The 20,564-nt window shown below is 37.6% G+C and overlaps 1 protein-coding gene across 2 annotated transcripts in view; it reads right to left on the bottom strand.

The window, feature by feature from the left end:
• LOC127433061 (contactin-associated protein-like 5) overlaps positions 1-20,564 on the bottom strand; it is a 136,372-nt gene that overhangs the window by 24,359 nt on the left and 91,449 nt on the right. For both annotated transcript variants that reach the window (XM_051684698.1, XM_051684699.1), the window contains 5 exons: positions 19,353-19,509; positions 17,759-17,886; positions 17,382-17,552; positions 5,368-5,586; positions 146-385 (listed from right to left, as the gene is read on the bottom strand). In XM_051684698.1, the coding sequence (XP_051540658.1) occupies positions 146-385; positions 5,368-5,586; positions 17,382-17,552; positions 17,759-17,886; positions 19,353-19,509 (915 nt within the window). The remainder of the gene's footprint in view (positions 1-145; positions 386-5,367; positions 5,587-17,381; positions 17,553-17,758; positions 17,887-19,352; positions 19,510-20,564) is intronic.

Raw genomic sequence — 20,564 nt, 5'->3', positions numbered from 1 at the left:
TGGTCAGTAGCGTCTTGTTATTTGCAGTGAGCTTTGGTTTTTCGCTGTTGTCACTGACCACTATCATAGCGATAGTATCAATGCTGGCATTTCTCAGTAGCTTATTTAGGACTACATGGAACGCTGTTGATGAAAGTGGCCGTACCTTTAAGACAAAATGTTCCAGTAAACGGTGAGAGGCTGCAGTCGCAGTTAAAGCCCTTGTATTTCTCCACGCAGGTCCCGTGATTCTGACACAGATCGCCATAACTGCTACAGTGTCCGGGACATCCGGGCGTCACTCCGGGCGTGATCTTCGCCCTCTCCTCCAAATCCAAAGTCTTTCCATTCAGCTTCAGTGAGCGAATGCAGCCCAGAAAACCCTTCTGTCTGGAAGCAGTTCCTCCTGAACATAGAATCGAATACAAACAGACAGGGCTCAACATTAAGAGGTCGTTCACACAATGTTTCTCACTGTTTTTCAGCATCTCATGCAGGAGCACCATGTTTTTTAGACGTCATGTCAAGTTGAAAATATCTTGCATCAAGGCCTGACTGTGTTCTAGTCAATTCATTGCGCTGCGTCTAGCTTTGTTTAGCGCCAGAGGATTGCATTTTGTTTGGCTGCAAACTTAAAGCTATCAGGTTTTCTGTGATTTTGTAGGTGTTTCTGTTGTGAATTCAGCTGATTTAAATATATGGCATTAGCATAACTTTAACTAGCTAGTTAACATAGATGAGAATTTGTCGAAATTGCAAAAGTGACTTATTTTCTTATACTTAAAATGACCGATATTCTCGGAAAATATATTTTTATATTTTAATATAAATATTTTAATAAAAAAAATAAAAAAAATGTTTTGCACCAAATTCCATTATTTTCTTTGGAGAGTCAAATTATTAAAAATTTAATCATTAAATAAATATTCAAATATTGAAATAAAACATTACATACAAAATGAATTTGTTACAAAATTATAAAATCATTAAACAAATTGTTAAATCACTAAATAAATCAATAAATGTCCCTTGTATTTAATGTTAGCCCTAGTTTGCATCCATTTTCAGTTTAGAAACATCTTTGGGATAATTGTTTTAAGCACAAGCTTCATATTTTTTCATTTTCTGTGTTACAGTTATAGGGATGTCACTCAACGATCATATAGGGAGATAAATGACTCAAAATTAAATCATTAAATAAATCTATAATTATATAGTGTATAAAAATAATTATCTAAATAAAAATAATGATATATTATAAAATTATACAATTTTTTTTCAGGGTTAAAGATTTCGGCACGTCACACAATACGTTAAATACAAATACATACAAAATGTATTTAATGATTTATTTATATACATAAATAAATGTTTTCAGAAAATGTAACAAAATTTAGTAAGGTTAGTGCTTAAAAAAAAAAAAAAAAAAAAAAAGAAATATATATATATATATTTGCCATATTGAGTCATAAAAAAAAAAAAATATATATATATATATATATATTTGCCAATTGGGTCAAAAAAAAAAAAAAAAAAAAAATGGATGCAAACTAATTTTAATAATTTTTTCAGCAAAAAGTGTGTTTATATACTGTAGCTGCCATGTATGGATGGACAAACTGCTTAAAATAATAATTATAAATAATTATAAAATAATAATTGTATAGGTTTTTAACAATTTAATTATGTATTTAATGATTTGTTTAAATATACAAATATTTATTTAATTATTTAATTTTGAGTCATTTGATCCTCGCTGTTGTTGAGTGACGTGCCGATAACAGTAACCCTTAAAATGAAAAGACTCGAAGCTTGTGCTTAAATGAAAAATCAACCCAAAGGTAATGCTAAAATGAAAATGGATGAAAACTAGTGCTAAAATGAAAAACGGGACATTTATTGATTTATTTATTAATGATTACATTTTGTATTAATTAATTAATTTAAATATGTATGTGAATATTCAAGTAATTTAGCCCTCCACAGTCATCGATATAGATGTTACTAGCTGTATCATTTTTAGCAATTTGTCCTAATTAAAATAATAATAACAAATAATAAATAATAAAAAAAAAATAAAATAAAAAAATAAAAATTTGTTTTTCATGGTGGAGCCAGTGAAAATGTTGGTAGAGAAAGTCAAAATCTGAACTACTGACATGATTTTCCATTATCTTCAGAACTCGGTTTTTATTTTGTTTTTGTGCCGTCTCCAATGTGAAGTTTGTGATAAAGGATTGAATCGAGCATCATGTATTGAAAACATACAGCTGTCAACTCTTAGAGAAAGCACAAAAGCCATTTAAATGACAAGATGACAAGAAAGTTACAGAATGGAAGATGCAACAGAAAAAGTAAGCTTTTATCATCCGCCTGTCTCCTGTATCCCGCCGCAGACTGCGTAACCTTCTCAAGGGTTTGAGCTGTGGCAGGCAACGATTGTTTGCTGGATCCGATCCGCCCATTCTAAACAAATGATAACTGACCATTTTTCCCCCTGATGTGTTGAAATTTCTGTAATTTTATGCTGTCATTCTTTTCACTGCGGTTTTGTCCTTTATATGGTAATTGCTTCAGGAAGAATATTTAGTTTTTTTCTGTGTTCTGTGCTGCAGTGGACAGGTTTTAAATACAGTAATAATGCACTCTGCATATATTAGAGCTTAGCAGTTTTGTGCTAATTCGCTTTTGCAAACATCTCGCCATGCCAGCTGTGTGATCGGATCATTTGTGAAATGTATGTGAAGAACGCAAAGTTGGAAATGCCGTAAAAAAACTAAGTTTTGGCAACAGAAAAAAGGCGCTACCAATTATTAGGAAAGAAAAGTCACAATGAGATCTCATTAATATCTTAATTGTTTCTCCTAGACAGCTGTGAGATTGAATTGAGATTTGTCAAAACACCAAAGTGTCCAAGATCTCAATATGAACTTAAATGTTTCTCATTTCAAAGGTCTTTTCAGTTGTATTTCATAACAAAAAGTAGATAATACTGAAAACGTATTTTCTAGTAGAATCACAGATGCAATATACATTATAAACCAGTTGATAGCCTGTTCTTTATACCTACTACATGCTCACACGGGTGTTTTTTAACAGCCACAGTAACCTCAAAATCCAAGCTGAACACTTTCAAAATGGAGCAATAAAGACTGAACTATAATAACACTACTTTCACAACACTTACTGGAGAACTTCAACTCATTACTTCTGTAATTCCACCAACAGAGCGACATCTTTCAAATCGCCAGGTGGCCTGTCAAACTCGACAAATCTTTATCTTCACAAAAACCATTTCTCATAGAGAGTGACACAATTACAGCTCGTTTCATGCCTAAAATTCACCATGAAAGTCATTTTTCACCCACAAAATTAAAAGTAACAATGTATAATAAATTATGTTTTGCATAGAGAAAATGAAGCCTGTTTTAGGACAATTAAGATGTTTTGCGCTGTGACATTCAATTAATAATGATTAAGCACATTTATCCCCCCAGTTCTCATTACTGTAATGTATCTGGATGTTTATGTCACAATTATTGGTAACACTTTACAATAAGGTTGTATTTACTAATATTAGTTAAAGGGATAATTCACCCCAAAATGAAAGTTCTCTCATTATTTACTCACCCTCATGATATCACGGGTGTGTATGACTTTCTTTCTTCACCAGAACACATTTGAAGAAAAACAGTAAAATATCTCAGCTCAGAAGGTCCTTATAATGCAAGTGGATGGAGATTTCTCTTTTGAAGCTCCAAAAATCACAGAGAGTCAGCATAAATGTCATCCATACGACTCCAGTGGTTAAATTAATGTGACAAGATCGCTTTTGGTGTGAAAAAGATCAATATTTAAGTACTTTTTAACTATAAAGCATTGCTTTCGGTAAGCAGCCGTATACGCGTGACGTAATCACATTGGCATGTTCACGTGAAAACGTCCTGGTTACTTGCGTAAACTCCGTTCCCTGATGGAGGGAACGAGACGTTGTGTCAATGTAGTGACACTAGGGGACACTCTTGGGAGTCCGAAACACCTCTGGTCTTTGATAAAAGGCCAATGAAAATTGGTGAGTGGTATTTGCATACCACTCCCCCGGACATATGGGTATAAAAGGAGCTAGTATGCAACCACTCATTCAGGTTTTGTGCTGAGGAGCCGAGACAAGGTCCCGGCCATTTCAGCGGGTAGTTCAGCATTGTGGCAGGAGGGACACAACGTCTCATTCCCTCCATCAGGGAATGGAGGTTACGCAATTAGCCAGGACGTTCCCTATCTGTCACTCACTCAACATTGTGTCAATGTAGTGACACTAGGGGTCCCTATACGAAACGTCACAACTGGCTGAACTGTGTTACGTGAACTGGCGGTGTGTGACAGGCAGACCACTGTGTGCCTCATAGCCAGTGCACCAGGCTGACATGTAACCTCCCCCAACGCTGTTATGAGTGTCGAATGGCCCTTTGGGGACAAGTTGACTGCCCAAAAGATAGAGACAGGCAAGCCCAGTCCTCTTTTTTTTCCTCTCCCCCCAAAAAAAGGAATTAACTGACTGGGGCCACCAGGTCTACGTCAGGGGGGTGTCTCTCCAAGGGGAAGACACCGCGGAGACCACATAGTTGTAACAATGAAGTTTACGTGATGTAACAATGAACAATACTTCAAGAGAATTTATTCATCTTGGCTAACGTTAATTTCTACATATACTAATTCATTTCTGTTATTAAGTATACATTAAGATTAGTAAAAGCATTATGAACTTACATTAATAATTAAGAACCTTTATCCGAGATTAATAAGTGCAGTAAAAAAAGATGATTGTTTTATAGTTATTTTATGATACCTATTACATTTACTTAAAGAATACAACTTTAAAAAGGAAACGTTAAAGGTTCAAATGCAAGTCAAGCTCAATCAACAGCATTTGTGGCATAATGTTGATTATGAATACCACAAATGTTTTTTTGGACTTGTCCCTCGTTTATTAAAAATGTATAAAAAAAATTGCAAAAACACCATTATTCATGTAATGTGTTAGCCAATTACTGTACAATATAAATAACATTTCTTTATTCTCATTAAAGTAATAAGAACAACATTTTTTTGCATGATGCTACTGAGAATTTGGACAGTAAATTTGCTTAATTTGTTTAAATGTCACAATGCAAAAACAAAAAAACAAAAACAAAATATTATGTCTTATTTTTTCTTTTGATTTCGGGCTGAAATATAATCAGCACATTTTCTACACAGATTTCATGAGATTCACCCAAAAAACAATGACACAGATCCGATCCAGACGAACACTCTCCAGATGGCATGACTCCAGCGCACAGGGCAGACAATCATACTTCATTGGGAACATCTTCTAAACATTCATCCTACCTACAAATAATTGGCTGTTGAGTTGGAGATGAATGTGTCCGTCCGCCGGGGCTTTCAGGACGGCTCCAGGATGATGGTCCACATACAGCGAGGCTTCCTTTACGTTTCGTTCAGCTCTGACGTGATGCCAGCGATCATCGTTTAAAGCATCGGGCGTCTCAACTCTTACCTCCAGAGGACCATTGCCAACGTCAAACGAGAAGACCACTTCAGTTAGTGCTGGAAAGAAAAACAAACTTTTGTTACTCTTGTATAAGTATAATGCATAAGACTGTATACGTTAACATCATTTATGCATTCGATTTAATGAAGAAAGAATAATAATAATTAAAAAAAACCATTATTATAGCATTATTTATCTTTACGTTATGGTTAAAATTAATTTATAAATATGCTATAAATAATCACACATGCAAGTACATGTCGCATTCTCAGTGTTGCCACAAGGGCCGCTATAGTGTACATTAGTGTGAACCATTCACTTTACAGTTAGTTTAAAGGTATAGTTCACCCAAAAATGAAAATTCTGAATAGGTGCCAAAATTTTGACACTCCAAAAAGCACATAAAGCCAGCATTAAAGTAATCCATATGACTCCAGTGGTTAAATCCATGTCTTCTGAAGTGATATTATAAGTGTGGGTAAAAACAAAGTCAATTTTTGTTTGAAATTCTTCTTCCTGCCCAGTAGGGGGTGTATGCATAAAGAAAGTGAAAGTGAAAGTGGAGATTGACTGAGCAGGGAAGAGAATTTATAGTGAAAATGGACTTAAATAATTATTTGTTTCTCACCCACACCTATCAAATCGCTTCTGGAGACACTGATTTAAACACTGGAGTCATATGGATAACTTTTATGCTGACTTGTGTGATTTTTGGAGCATCAGAATTTTGGCACCCATAGACCTTATTCACAGCAGCGGCATCTTTGATTTTTATTGGGAATGACAACAAGGCTGTGAGGGATAGACTTAGACTTGCTTAGTCTCTTCAATGAACTGTACTGCAGTTTCTAGTGTTTCTGGATTGTTCTGTGAAGAAAACATTGAAACAAAAAATTCTTTACACCGTGCATGTCATTGAAGAGATGATAAATCTATCCCTCACAGCCTCGTTGTCATTCCCATTAAAAAAAGATGGCGCTAGCATGAATAAGGTCGATTCACTTGCATTGTGAGGACCAAAAGAGCTAAAATGTTCTTCTAAAAATCTTCATTTGTGTTCTGCAGAATAAAGAAAGTCATACACATCTGGGATGGCATGAGGGTGAATAAATGATGAGAGAATTTTCATTTTTGGGTGAACTATCCCTTTAAGTAGTCTTGGTTAGGGCTGGGTATGGATACAGATTTCCCGATTCAATTCGATTCCGATTCACAAGCTCTCGCTTCGGTTCGAATCAATATCGATTCACATGGGTTTATTTCAGTAATAATCCGTCCCTTTTGCTAACATATAAAATAATTTATCTCCCAGCTAATAATGTTGTTATACAGGGGACCTTTTAACTGGGTTCATTAGGACAATATTAATTTTACTAATTATATTGTATTACTTTTTCATCATTTCGGTCACATTTTGGCTTTTTAAAAATGAACAAATAAATGCAATCTATAAATAAGAAAATATATTTCATATATTATTTGTGTTACATATTTGTACTGTTTACAAGTATTTACCTGTACATTGATTTGTTGAACACGTGCTAAAACCGGTACTGTCTCTTTAAGAAAAATGCCTTTAAATGAGCGCATGTTAATGAGAGAGGACTTGAATGGCTTTATCTCATCTGTGCGATGCATGATTAGAATTAAATGTGTTTTTGTAGTTGTTTTTGATCAACAAGTGACTATAAAGAACAGAAAGCGTATTAAAAGAGACATTATTCAATGACAAATGCGTTGCGTGGATCTCGTCTTTGGACACACATTACACGGAGCAACTTTTACTCTGAACACGCTGTGAAAGGATCTCGCTGCTGAACACTTCACGACTAAATACTGCAGTAACTAATGTCAACATGTACAGTACAACCTTGCTGTAAAAAGTTACTTTTGATTGATTGATTTGGTTGTATGCCATAGTGGCAGATTGTTATTTTCTTACGTTCTGTTCCAGTTAATAAGATGCAGCTATGAAAACAAAATGAGATGCATGCAGAAAGTTCCAAACATATTGATGTTAATAAAATATGCTGTGTGGCAGATGATATTTGATGGTTTGGGTGAAGCACAATCTCCTGGAATTTTTTTCATAATATTGGAACTGATCATCAACAACAATGTGTCCTTCTCAAAATCTCTGAAAAGAGTTTTAATGCGTTTCCAGATGAGGCATTCTGAGTTTATTGAACGAGAATTATAAAAAGATTGACAGGTCTTTTCACTTGGCTCTGATGTGAGCGTATTTTAAAGAAAACAACTAACAAACACAACTACAGTGCTGTGAAAAAGTATTTGCCCCCTTCCTGAATTCTTCTATTTTTATGTATGTTTCAAACTAAATTATTTTAGAACGTCAAACGAGATATAACATAAAACAAAGGCAACCTGAGTAAACACAAAATACAAAGTTATCCATCACCTATATCACCCATGTGAAAAACTAACTGCCCCCTTAAATTTAATAGCTGGTTGTGCCACTTTTAGCAGCAACAACTGCAACCAAACACTTCCGATAACTGGAGATCAGTCTTTCACAACGCTGTGGGGGAATTTTGGCCCACTCTTCTTTGCAGAACTGCTTTAGTTCAGCCACATTGGAGGGTTTTCGAGCATGAACTGCCCATTTAAGGTCCTGCCACAGCATCTCAATCGGGTTCAAGTCAGGACTTTAACTAGGTCACTCCAAAACTTTAATTTTACTTCTTTTGAGCCATTCAGAGGTGGACTTACTCCTATGCTTTGGGTTATTGTCTTGCTGTATAATCCAGTTGTGCTTGAGCTTCAACTCACGGACTGATGACCGGACGTTCTCCTTTAGGATTTTCTGGTAGAGAGCAGAATTCATGTTTCCCTCAATTATTGCAAGTCGCCCTGAAGCAGCAAAGCATCCCACTACCACCACCATTCCTGACCGTAGGTATGATGTTCTTTTTGTGGAATTCTGTGTTTGATTTACGCCAGATGTAACGGGACTCCTGTCTTCCAAACAGTTCCACTTTCGACTCATCAGTCCACAGAACATTCTCCCAAAAGGTTTGAGGATCATCAAGGAGTGTTTTGGCAAAATTCAGATGAGCCTTAATGTTCTTCATTAGCAGTGGTTTTCGCTACTCTTCCATGGATGGCATTTTTGTCCAGTGTCTTTCTGATAGTGGAGTCATGAACAGTGACCTTTATTGATGCGAGAGAGGCCTGCAGTTCCTTGGATGCTGTCCTTGGCTCTTTTGTGACTTCCTAGATGAGTTGTCGCTGTGCTCTTGGACGAATTGTGGCTCTCACTGTGGTTCTTTGGAGTCCCAGAGCCTTTGAAATAGCTTTGTAACCCTTCTCAGACTGATGTATTTCAATCACCTTTTTCCTCATCATTTCTGGTATTTCTTTCAACCTTGGCACAGTGTGCTACTGGGTGAAACCTTTTAGTCAACTTCATGCTGCTGAAAAAGTTCTATTAAGGTGCTGATTTGATTGAACAGGACTGGCAGTAATCAGGTCTGGGTGTGTGTCTAGTCCAGCTGAACCTCATTATGAATGCAGTTTCATAGATTAAGGGGGCAAATACTTTTTCCACACAGGCCCAGTTAGTATTGGATAACTTTTTTTTGCTTCAATAAATAACATTATCATGTAAAAACTGTATTTTGTGTTTACTCAGATTGCCTTTGTTTTATGTTAGATTTTGTTTGAATTTTTTAAACAATTTAGTATGAGATATACACAAAAACACAAGAAATCAGGAAGAGGGCAAATACTTTTTCACAGCACTGTATATTTAGAGGTAACAAACCATAAGAATTAAACATCACAAATAAGATTTTTTTGGTATCTCAGTTGTTTCTCCTATACATAAAAGGGATCTTCCAGGTCGACTGATCTTAACTTTTATTTGTATTGAACCCGGAATGTTCCTTTAAATGCAGTGCAAACTTCCTCAAAAGTCCACAGTAACATGTGTATCAAAAAGGTCTCAAACTGTGCTCAGGTCTGCCAAGATACAGTGCATCCGGAAAGTATTCACAGCGCTTCACTTTTTCCACATTTTGTTATGTTACAGCCTTATTCCAAAATGGATTAAATTCATTATTTTCCTCAAAATTCTACAAACAATACCCCATAATGACAACGTGAAAGAAGTTTGTTTGAAATCTTTGCAAATTTATTAAAAATAAAAAAAATGAAAAAAAATCACATGTACATAAGTATTCACAGCCTTTGCCATGACACTCAAAATTGAGCTCAGGTGCATCCTGTTTCCACTGATCATCCTTGAGATGTTTCTACAACTTGACTGGAGTCCACCTGTGATAAATTCAGTTGATTGGACATGATTTGGAAAGGCACACACCTGTCTATATAAGGTCCCACAGTTAACAGTGCATGTCAGAGCACAAACCAAGCCATGAAGTCCAAGGAATTGTCTGTAGACCTCTGAGACAGGATTGTATCGAGGCACAGATCTGGGGAAGAGTACAGAAAAATGTCTGCAGCATTGAAGGTCCCAATGAGCACAGTGGCCTCCATCATCCGTAAATGGAAGAAGTTTGGAACCACCAGGACTCTTCCTAGAGCTGGCCGCCTGGCCAAACTGAGCGATTGGGGGAGAAGGGCCTTAGTCAGGGAGGTGACCAAGAACCCGATGGTCACTCTGACAGAGCTCCAGCATTTCTCTGTGGAGAGAGGAGAACCTTCCAGAAGAACAACCATCTCTGCAGCACTCCACCTATCAGGCCTGTATGGTAGAGTGGCCAGACGGAAGCCACTCCTCAGTAAAAGGCACATGACAGCCCGCCTGGAGTTTGCCAAAAGGCACCATGAGAAACCAGACCTCAGACTCTGGTCTCTTTGGCCTGAATGGCAAGCTTCATGTCTGGAGGAAACCAGGCACCGCTCATCACCTGGCCAATACCATCCCTACAGTGAAGCATGGTGGTGGCAGCATCATGCTGTGGGGATGTTTTGCAGCGGCAGGAACTGGGAGACTAGTCAGGATCGAGGGAAAGATGAATGCAGCAATGTACAGAGACATCCTTGATGAAAACCTGCTCCAGAGCGCTCTGGACCTCAGACTGGGGTGAAGGTTCATCTTCCAACAAGACAACGACCCTAAGCACACAGCCAAGATAAGAAAGGAGTGGCTCCGGGACAACTCTGTGAATGTCCTTGAGTGGCCCAGCCAGAGCCCAGACTTGAACCCGATTGAACATCTCTGGAGAGATCTGAAAATGGCTGTGCACCAACGCTCCCCATCCAACCTGATGGAGCTTGAGAGGTCCTGCAAAGAAGAATGGGAGAAACTGCCAAAAAATAGGTGTGCCAAGCTTGTAGCATCATACTCAAAAAGACTTGAGGCTGTAATTGGTGCCAAAGGTGCTTCAACAAAGTATTGAGCAAAGGCTGTGAATATTTATGTTCATGTGGATTTTTTTTTTTTTTTCATTTATTATTTTTAATAAATTTGCAAAGATTTCAAACAAACTTCTTTCACGTTGTCATTATGGGGTATTGTTTGTAGAATTTTGAGGAAAATAATGAATTTAATCCATTTTGGAATAAGGCTGTAACTTAACAAAATGTGGAAAAAGTGAAGCGCTGTGAATACTTTCCGGATGCACTGTATTGTACCGAAGTCTGCATTCAAATTTCTGAGATCTCAAATTGGAACTCAAACATTTCTTATCCAAAATATTGATGAGAAAAGTGTTTCGCTGTAGCAAAACCCTAGCACCCCATGTCTAGTTCGCACCTCTCATTAAGCGAATTTAGTTTGCAGTCTTCTCATATGTTTGAGAATCAGCCCAAATTCAGTCTCCGCCTGTCGCCCCATCTGTAGGATTTCACAGTGTTTGAATGAAGACTTATCGTGGCTCAGAAACGGGGCACCATCTCTCACGAAGCAGTTCTCTCTCTTTCTCATGACAAAAACACCCCGCAAAAATGCTGATGGTGTTTGATGACCTCATTATTATTCATAGCATGCCGGATCTAGTGTGCCAAAGCTGACACTCAGGGTGTGCTACAACAAAACGCACAGCTAGACCTGATGCTGCGAAGAGAATGTGCCATGAAAAACCAAGTGAGCTGTTTTTGGAAATTTAGATGATGCTGTATCGAATGACACCACACCAACTATTATAATGGAATAGTTCATTTAAAAAATGGAATTTTTTGTCATTTCCTCACCTCATGTTGTTCTAAACCTGGCTTACTTTCTTCTGTGTAACAGTAAACGAGATGTTTTAGAAGAATGTTCAAGCTGCTCTTTTCCATTCAATGAAAGTGAATGGGGACTGGGGCTGTCAAGCTACAAAAATGACAAAAAAAGTACTATAAAAACTACATAAACGTAGTCCATACATCTCATGCGCCATTTTTCAAGTTATCATCATACGGTTGCTTTGTGGAAAAAACAACCCAAATTTATGTCGTTATTCACTGAAAATCTAAAATAAAATGACTGTTGAAGATTTTCACTGATGAACATTTTTTTTCCAAAGACGAGATGAAAAAGATGCATAATTAAACGGTTTCAAGTAAAACACACCTTCGATATACAATGAGAAGAAAATAATATTGCAAGATGCACTAACAGGGTTTTATTTATTTATTTATTTTAAATAAATATCTAGAAAGAATTAATTGAAATAATCCATTCCTCGCTGAACAGCTGTACAATGAACTTTACTAACAGGTTAATTACCTCACTCGTACACATCCTATATACAGCTATGTGACTAATCACTATATCCACAACATACTGTAAATATCATGACTTACATCTGCACAGACAATGAAGCAAATCAACAAGTGAACTTGAACTAAGTTACGTGCTAGTCAGAATGCGTAACTTGCGCTGTGAACTCGCCGTTTTGTTAAAAGCACGCTACACGTAATGCAATATCTTGTCTAAACGTGAGGTATTCACATATTAAACATACTAATCTTTAATATGTTTGATACATGTTTAAATAATTGTAAATTGCAATGCATCTTCATATGCCACATTTAAATGTTCATGGACGTGAATGAAATTTAAGAGCTACAGTACATGTATGGTTGAAGGGACGATTTTCAGTAAAAAGCATTTTAACTTCTGTCCGTTTCTCTCACAAAGCTGCCGTATGGCTTCAAAAGACTTGGATACAGACCACAAGTCATATGAACTACTTTTATGGTGCTTTTTTGACAAAACAATTAACAGCATCTGTCCCCATTCACTTGATTTAAAAAGAGCGTGACAATGAAGCAAAAAAAAGTAATTCAGGTTTGGAATGACACGAGGGCGAGAAAAAAAATGACAGACTTTTCATTTTTGGGTGAACTATTCCTTCAATACCATCAGTGCACCACAGATCTCACAATGTCATCGGTTTTCCTGTACGCTTCTTTAAAACAAACCTCCTCCTGAGTTCACGTCCTACATGTCTCACCGGTCACCCACCTCTGTCTCAATATAATGAGAGGTTAATTGCGCTCTGGCAGCCGAAGGACTCATCATTATAAAGGAACAAGTGCCTGGCGCTGTAAGGTCTTCATATACTCGACTATCATCCATCATGGGAACTCATTAAGGACGAGGATTTTAACAGCTCTTTCATGCAGTTAAACACTCCGCAATAGACAACGACCATGTGGTGGAGAGGTCTAATAAAAATCTACACACACCCAGAGGACGTGGACTTTATAGAGACCGGGCGGACAGTGCTTAGTACATTGGCGTGAGAGACACTTCACTCACAAAACAGCAGTCAAACAAGATTGTTTTACTGTATTAGGGTGTTGAGAGTGTTTTAGTGTGTTGCTTTGTGGTTGTTAGGGTGTTCTGGATGGTAACTAGAAAATTACTAGGTGGTTGCTAGGGTACTCGTCAAGTTGAGAATGTTGATATGTGGTTGCTAAGGTGTTCTCTATGGTTGTTACAAGGGTGTTCTGAGTGTTGAGGGTGGTTGTTAGGATGTTGTCAAGTGGCTGCTTGGGCATTCTGAGTATTTTTAGCATGTTGTTACATGGTTGTTAGGTTGTTGCTAGGGTGTTACAAGTGATTCTATCATGTTATGTGGTTGTTAGGTGGTTGCTAGGATGTCATAAGTGTTTTTTGTGTGTTAATGTGGTAGTTAAGGTGTTCTGCGAGGTAGTTAGGGCGATACTAGGTGGTTGCTAGGGCATTCTGTGAGTATTTTAAACATGCTGCTATGAGGTTGCTAGGGTGTTGAGCATGGTTGTTAGGTTGCTAGTGTTTTATATAGGGTTGCTGGGTCATTACTAGGTTGTAGCAAGGATATTGCCAAGTGGTTGCCAGTGTTCTGACTGGTTTTCAGAATATTGTTAGGTGGTTGCTGGAGTGTTTCAGTGTGTTGCTTTGTGGTAGTTAGGGTGTTCTAAGTGTTGAGGGTGGTTGTTAGGGTGTTGCCAAGTGGCTTCTAGGGTGTTCTGAGTATTTTTACCATGTTGTAAAATGTTTTTTAGGTGGTTTGCTAGGGTGTTTTGAGTACGTTTTAAAGCATGATGCTATGTGGTTGCTAGGGTGTAATGGGCTGCTAGGGTAGATGGTTGCTTACTGGTCTACTGGCTCAGGTCCCTCCTTCAATCTATGGGTTTTACCTGTTGTATCATCCTGCACCAGGTGAAAATAGCAAGTGTGATCTCTTAATAAAGTGACAGCACATGTCTCCTCAACAAGACACATGATTTGAGGGATCATTCATGTCTGGAGCACAAATGCTGCAGGACGACTTACACACTGAATGTTTAATACTTAGGAATAGTGTTTTTAACTCCATGTCTCAACATATGACCAAAACTAATAGTGATGCTTGCCTTAACAAACACTACTAATAAAATACAAAAGGTCTTAACCAGATCACTTAGACTAGTGTTTCACTTAGAACGCATTACAAACACTGTAGTACATCTCTACATATTGGTTCAACAACTACTCTGCAGTAATTTCCCTGGGGGAAAATATTTTGTGATGTCTATATATTCAGCAAACAAAGTCCTTTGATTTTTCCCCCCACTGGTGTATAAACAAATATGCAGGACTGTTGGCATACTGAAAATACACGTTACACAAACACTCGCGCACACACTTTGTTTGGAAATGCATTTGCTTGACTCCGACTGAATTGCTAGATAATCAAATCTTGATTCTTGTGGGTGATTTAAATGCAAAAAAAATTATAATTTCTAAATGGATGAATCTCACAAAATCCCTCAAGAACATGTCTGTGTTATAGTATTTCACCCCAAAACCAAAGGAAAAAACCCCAACATTTCACAAAGAGAAAATGAAGGACCATAACGATCGTTTAAAATGTGACATTAAAGCACATTTTACCACCCAGTTCTCATTACCGTATTAATATAATATGTAATATTAATCAATGTATTAAATTATAGTATTAATATACATTTTTAAAAATTTATAATGTTTTTTTTTTTAACATTTTAAATATTATTTCTTTTAAATTTGATAAAATAAATAAATAAATAAAAACATTATTTTCAGGACAATTAAGCTAATTTTACCACCCAGTTCTCATTACCATAATACGTACAGATGTTTAACTTTTACTACTCCCATTATTCTGTATTAGAGTAAAAATTCACTCAGCAAAAAAAACAAAACAAACAAAAACAAAGAAATGTCCCTTTTTCAGGACACTGTATTTTGAATGATTTTGTAAAAATCCAAATAACTTCACAGATCTTTATTGTAAAGGGTTTAAACAATGTTTTCCATGCTTGTTCATGAACTATAAACAATTAATGAACATGCAGCTGTGGAACGGTCGTTAAGACACTAACAGCTTACAGATGGTAGGCAATTAAGGTCACTGTAAACTTAGGACACTAAAGAGACCTTTCTACTGACTCTGAAAAACACCAAAAGAAAGATGCCCAGGGTCCCTGCTCATCTGCGTGAATGTGCCTTAGGCATGCTGCATGGAGGCATGAGGACTGCAGATGTGGCCAGGGCAATAAATTACAATGTCCGTACTGTGAGACGCCTAAGACAGCGCTACAGGGAGACAGGAAGGACAGCTGATCGTCCTCACAGTGGCAGACCACGTGTAACAACACCTGCACAGGATCGGTACATCCGAATATCACACCTGCGGGACAGGTACAGGATGGCAACAACAACTGCCCGAGTTACACCAGGAATGCACAATCCCTCCATCAGTGCTCAGACTGTCCGCCATAGGCTGAGAGAGGCTGGACTGAGGGCTTGCAGGCCTGTTGTAAGGCAGGTCCTTACCAGACATCACCGGCAACAATGTCGCCTATGGGCACAAACCCACCTTCACTGGACCAGACAGGACTGGCAAAAAGTGCTCTTCACTGACAAGTCGCGGTTTTGTCTCACCAGGGGCGATGGTTGGACTCGTGTTTATCATCGAAGGAATGAGCGTTACACCGAGGCCTGTACTCTGGAGCGGGATCGATTTGGAGGTGGAGTGTCTGTCGTGGTCTGGGGCGGTGTGTCACAGCATCATCGGACTGAGCTTGTTGTCATTGCAGGCAAACTCAACGCTGTGCGTTACAGGGAAGACATCCTCCTCCCTCATGTGTACCTTTCCTGCAGGCTCATCCTGACATGACCCTCCAGCATGACAATGCCACCAGCCATACTGCTCGTTCTGTGCGTGATTTCCTGCAAGACAGGAATGTCAGTGTTCTGCCATGGCCAGCGAAGAGCCTGGATCTCAACCCCATTGAGCACGTCTGGGACCTGTTGGATTGGAGGGTGAGGGCTAGTGCCATTCCCCCCAGAAATGTCCGGGAACTTGCAAGTGCCTTGGTGGAAGAGGTGGTGGCGTAGTGGGCTAAAGCACATAACTGGTTGCTCCAGGGGGATTGTCCCTGTAATAAGTGCACTGTAAGTCGCTTTGGATAAAAGTATCTGCCAAATGCATAAATGCAAATGGAAGAGTGGAGTAACATCTCACAGCAAGAACTGGCAAATCTGGTGCAGTTCATGAGGAGGAGATGCACTGCAGTACTTAATGCAGCTGGTGACCACACCAGATACTGACTGCCCGGGTCGCGGGCTGTCTTCCTGTTGTGCTGAGGTTCGGTCACTTCGGTCTGAGATTTCGGGTTTGTGTGTGGCCGAACTCTCACACAGGTGTCCTGTCTTGTTTTTGTCACCTGTTGCGTGCATCGTGAGGCGTTTTCCTCGCGATGTACGCTCAGGTTTCGTTTAGTGTGAGAATGCGTGGCATCGCTTTGCTTGGCGTCGCTTTGCATTCTCTAGTCTTGTTTGTCGGTTGGCATAGGCGTATATCGCCTTATTGTCTTGGTGATGTGCGCTCATGACATTCGGGTGTTTTGATGTCTTGTGAGAGCACTTGGCTTTGTTTTGTTTCTGTATCGCCGTGTGTCTCTCTGTCTTACATCATACCCCGCCTCCTTGTTTGCCCATTATTATTTTATTAGTCACACCTGCCGTCTTGTTAACCTATTGATTTCTCTATTCCTAGTCTCCTCGTGTTTGCTGTCCAATGTCAGTTCGTCTTGTGTGCTTGTGTATCCAGTCGGTCTTTAATGTTCCAGTCGGTCCCATCTTGTTGGTCTGGTGGTCCTGTTTTTTATTTCCATCCCTACTGAAAGAATAATGGATATAATAAACTAAATTATACCCAAATTAATCAGAATCGAATCGCTTCAGAATCAGAATCGAAAGCTTATGCATCAGGAAATCTGTATCGATACCTAGAAACAATTTAATATTTGTTTCTTTTGATTTTTGGTTTTGGGAAAATGAATTATGACTCAGGCATGCTCTTGACATGTTTCGGGAGATTCACCTATTGAGGAACTCAAGAGCAACTCAAAGATTGAACGCACTTACAGCTCAGTTCGATCCGAATGAAGTCTTTAATTCCCAGGTTTTCCAGGAACACACCAGAGGAAGAGCTGGTTTTGAACAGGAAGGAGATATCTGCACTCAGCTCCCCATGAAATGTGGGAAAGTGCAGATACGATGTCTCTCTGTTGAAGAAGGCCGCGTTCCAAAAGTTATCTGGAGAAAGCATACAGTTCACCGGCGACGTTAAACCATCATTTTCATTAAGCACATTTGCACACGCGTGTCAAATTGTTTCCCATTGCAAATAACAGGAAGTTGATGTATTGGCCATCAGTTTGACAGGTTGATAGAGTAAGTGCTTACAGTCTGATTAAAGTGACTGATATTAAGAGGCTCGGGGTAAGCCATGTCGTACTTACTGTCACCGTAACACCGCAGGGGTCCCACTCTGTAGGCCGCTTCAGAACCGGGTCTGTTGATATCACCGACAGCCAATGCTCGCACGGGCAAATGATCTTTATGAGACAGCAGACCCGAGTCATTAGACCTATGAAATATCACAAAAGAGCAAGTACATTTGAGCAGAACAACACAAAACAAGATTGATTTCATGCAGACTGTAAATAGCCGGTAAATACCTGACATTATAACACAAAAGAAACATGTGCATGTTTATAGACTGGCCCCATTTACACGAATCCCCAAATCAACACAAACATGAAAAGAAACATAGAAAGTACATTTTGCATAAAAAGAAGGCTTATTTTAGTACTGTGAAAAACGTTTTGTCTTGTAAAAAAATGCACTATATAAATAAAACACATTATTATTATTATTATTACTACTACTATTATTACAATTATTTTTACAATAATTAAAAAAAAATCTCATTAATGTAAAGTTATAATTCTCAATACTGTTATATAACATAAATAATAAAAAAAATATCTAATTTCCATATTGTGAAAAAAATAAAAAATATTTAAGTTAAATTGTAAAGTTAAATTGAACATGTTATGTAGTATTTGCCTTTCATTTATGCTGATTAATAAAAAAAAAACAATTGTAATAGCATGACTTTCATTACAGTACTATATAAAATTTGATGAGAATCGACAATGAAAATAATCAGAATGACAAATTAACTTAAAAGTAACATCCGTATACATTAAAGCCAAAGTTTACTTTGTTTTTCCGCGTGTCGCAATGTTTCACGCACAGAACGAACAGTATTGGGTTTAATCTAATAACAGATTACTTTTTTAGTACAAAAAGTAGTGTCTTTTTTTGTAATCATGTTACAGTTACTGACTTTAAAATAAGTTAACTACTTTTAACTAATTGTGCTACACATTTCTAAAATTATATATGTAGAAAACACTTAAAACATGAATTACACTAATATGTACTTTTTCTGCTGAGCAGAAAAACAGGAGCTTTTCTGTGAAAAGTGTTTTAGAAAGTAACTTAAAAGTAATTAGTAATGTGATTACTTTAAGTAAAAAAGTATCAGTAATGTCAGTAATCTGGTTAAAATTTGACAGTAGTAATTAGTAATTTGTAGAGAAGTACTTTTTCGAGTAACTTACCCAATACTTAGTACACTCGCACTGTGCTGATGAAATTAGCATTTCGTATACGTTGTGCAAAATGTAGTTGCATGCAGAAAACCTTTATGTGTGTCATTGACGCATGCACCTGGCATTGTACGGGCTCGCCATTAAAAACAGTACACTTTGCAAGGCCAAAGCACCCAAATATGCGCGAGACGTACCGGTACGTGGAAAAACAAAGTTTATCCTAGCCTTTACATTAATGTTATTAAACACAATTAATGTTTTATTGTCACGACAACAATGTCACAATAAAAAAAAAAAATCTTAAGTCCTAAATATAGACTTAATTTATGCGAAATATCATGTCTTATTTTTCTCTTTTGAGTTTGTGTTGAAATATGAGCTGGACATGTTCTGGACAGGTTTTGTGTTGTATAAAGTGAGTTGCGTTCAGTACCACTCTTTGCTGTCGGCATCACAGTTACAGAAGTGTTCAGGATACACACAGACATCCTGCAGTCCACAGGCACACTGCTGGCTGCCCGGGACCGCCCCGCCCCAGTACATGTGGGCTTCACCCGACCTGCCCACCCACCAGGTGAAAGGGGCACCGTCTGCAACAACAAGACAGACACGCTCAGAGCATCCGAAATGAGAGCCCTTTTACTCTAAGCACAGCCCATTAGAAAGCAAAATCATAAACCCCTTCTTGAGATCTCTTTTATTTGTAAATAATTTCCCCCAAAACCCTGCTGGAAGACCAGCATTGAGGGCCGTTCACAGAATGCTTTTTTGCGCCCTTCCATGCTGTTTTTCAATAGTTTTCCTATGTAAACATGCACTAGATTGATGTCTTTGACGGTCGAGCCGAGTCTCGCTGTTTTTTTCAGCGTTTAGAGGCCATATAAAGTTAAAAAGCTTCAACCTTTAAAAAAAAAGCACCTAGAGACACCTGCGTACTAGGGCTATGACTAATGATTATTTTGAAAATCGATTAATCTAACGATTATTCGAACGATTAATCGATAACTCTTACCTGCCAATTCAGTATTTGCCTTGAGTTAAGAGGTTGCATTAAAAATTTTAAACATTAAACATCTTTTAAAAATACCTTTAAATGAACTTCACTGAATTACATGGAAAGAAATCTTTTATTCACTAAAAAATACACTTGAAAATGCACTGAAAAAAAGTTGTTTTCTAGTTAAAATGACAAAAAAATCCTTAAACAAGATATATTTACTTGGAACAAAATTACATAAGATATTCTTCTTTGTTTACAGACAGATTTAACCAAAAAAATAGTAACAATTATGGTTATAACAATGAAAAAAAAAGTGTATTTTTCATACACCATTGACATAAACCCTACTTAATATATCATGTCATTCTGCATCTCAGGTATTTTTATTTCTAGCTTTAAGGATGTTTAAATATTTTTACCAGAAAATAAGACAATACTTTATAAGAAAATAATTATTTGTAGTGTAGCATAAATACACTTACACTCAACATTATATTCAACATTCTTATAATTTTTTTTTTAATAGTCTATCTTATCCAGTGTAGCTCCTAAAATAAATGTACCTTGTTTTAACCATGTGCGACTCTGCGTCATCATGCATGCACATTATGTTTTGTCTTCGCTATACGCTATGCATAATTTAAT

The sequence above is a fragment of the Myxocyprinus asiaticus genome, chromosome 42 (genome assembly GCF_019703515.2).
Source record: "Myxocyprinus asiaticus isolate MX2 ecotype Aquarium Trade chromosome 42, UBuf_Myxa_2, whole genome shotgun sequence".
Taxonomy (NCBI): Eukaryota; Metazoa; Chordata; class Actinopteri; order Cypriniformes; family Catostomidae; genus Myxocyprinus; species Myxocyprinus asiaticus.
The sequence above is the reverse complement of the archived record's forward strand: the minus strand, read 5'-3'. Positions and strand labels throughout refer to the sequence as shown.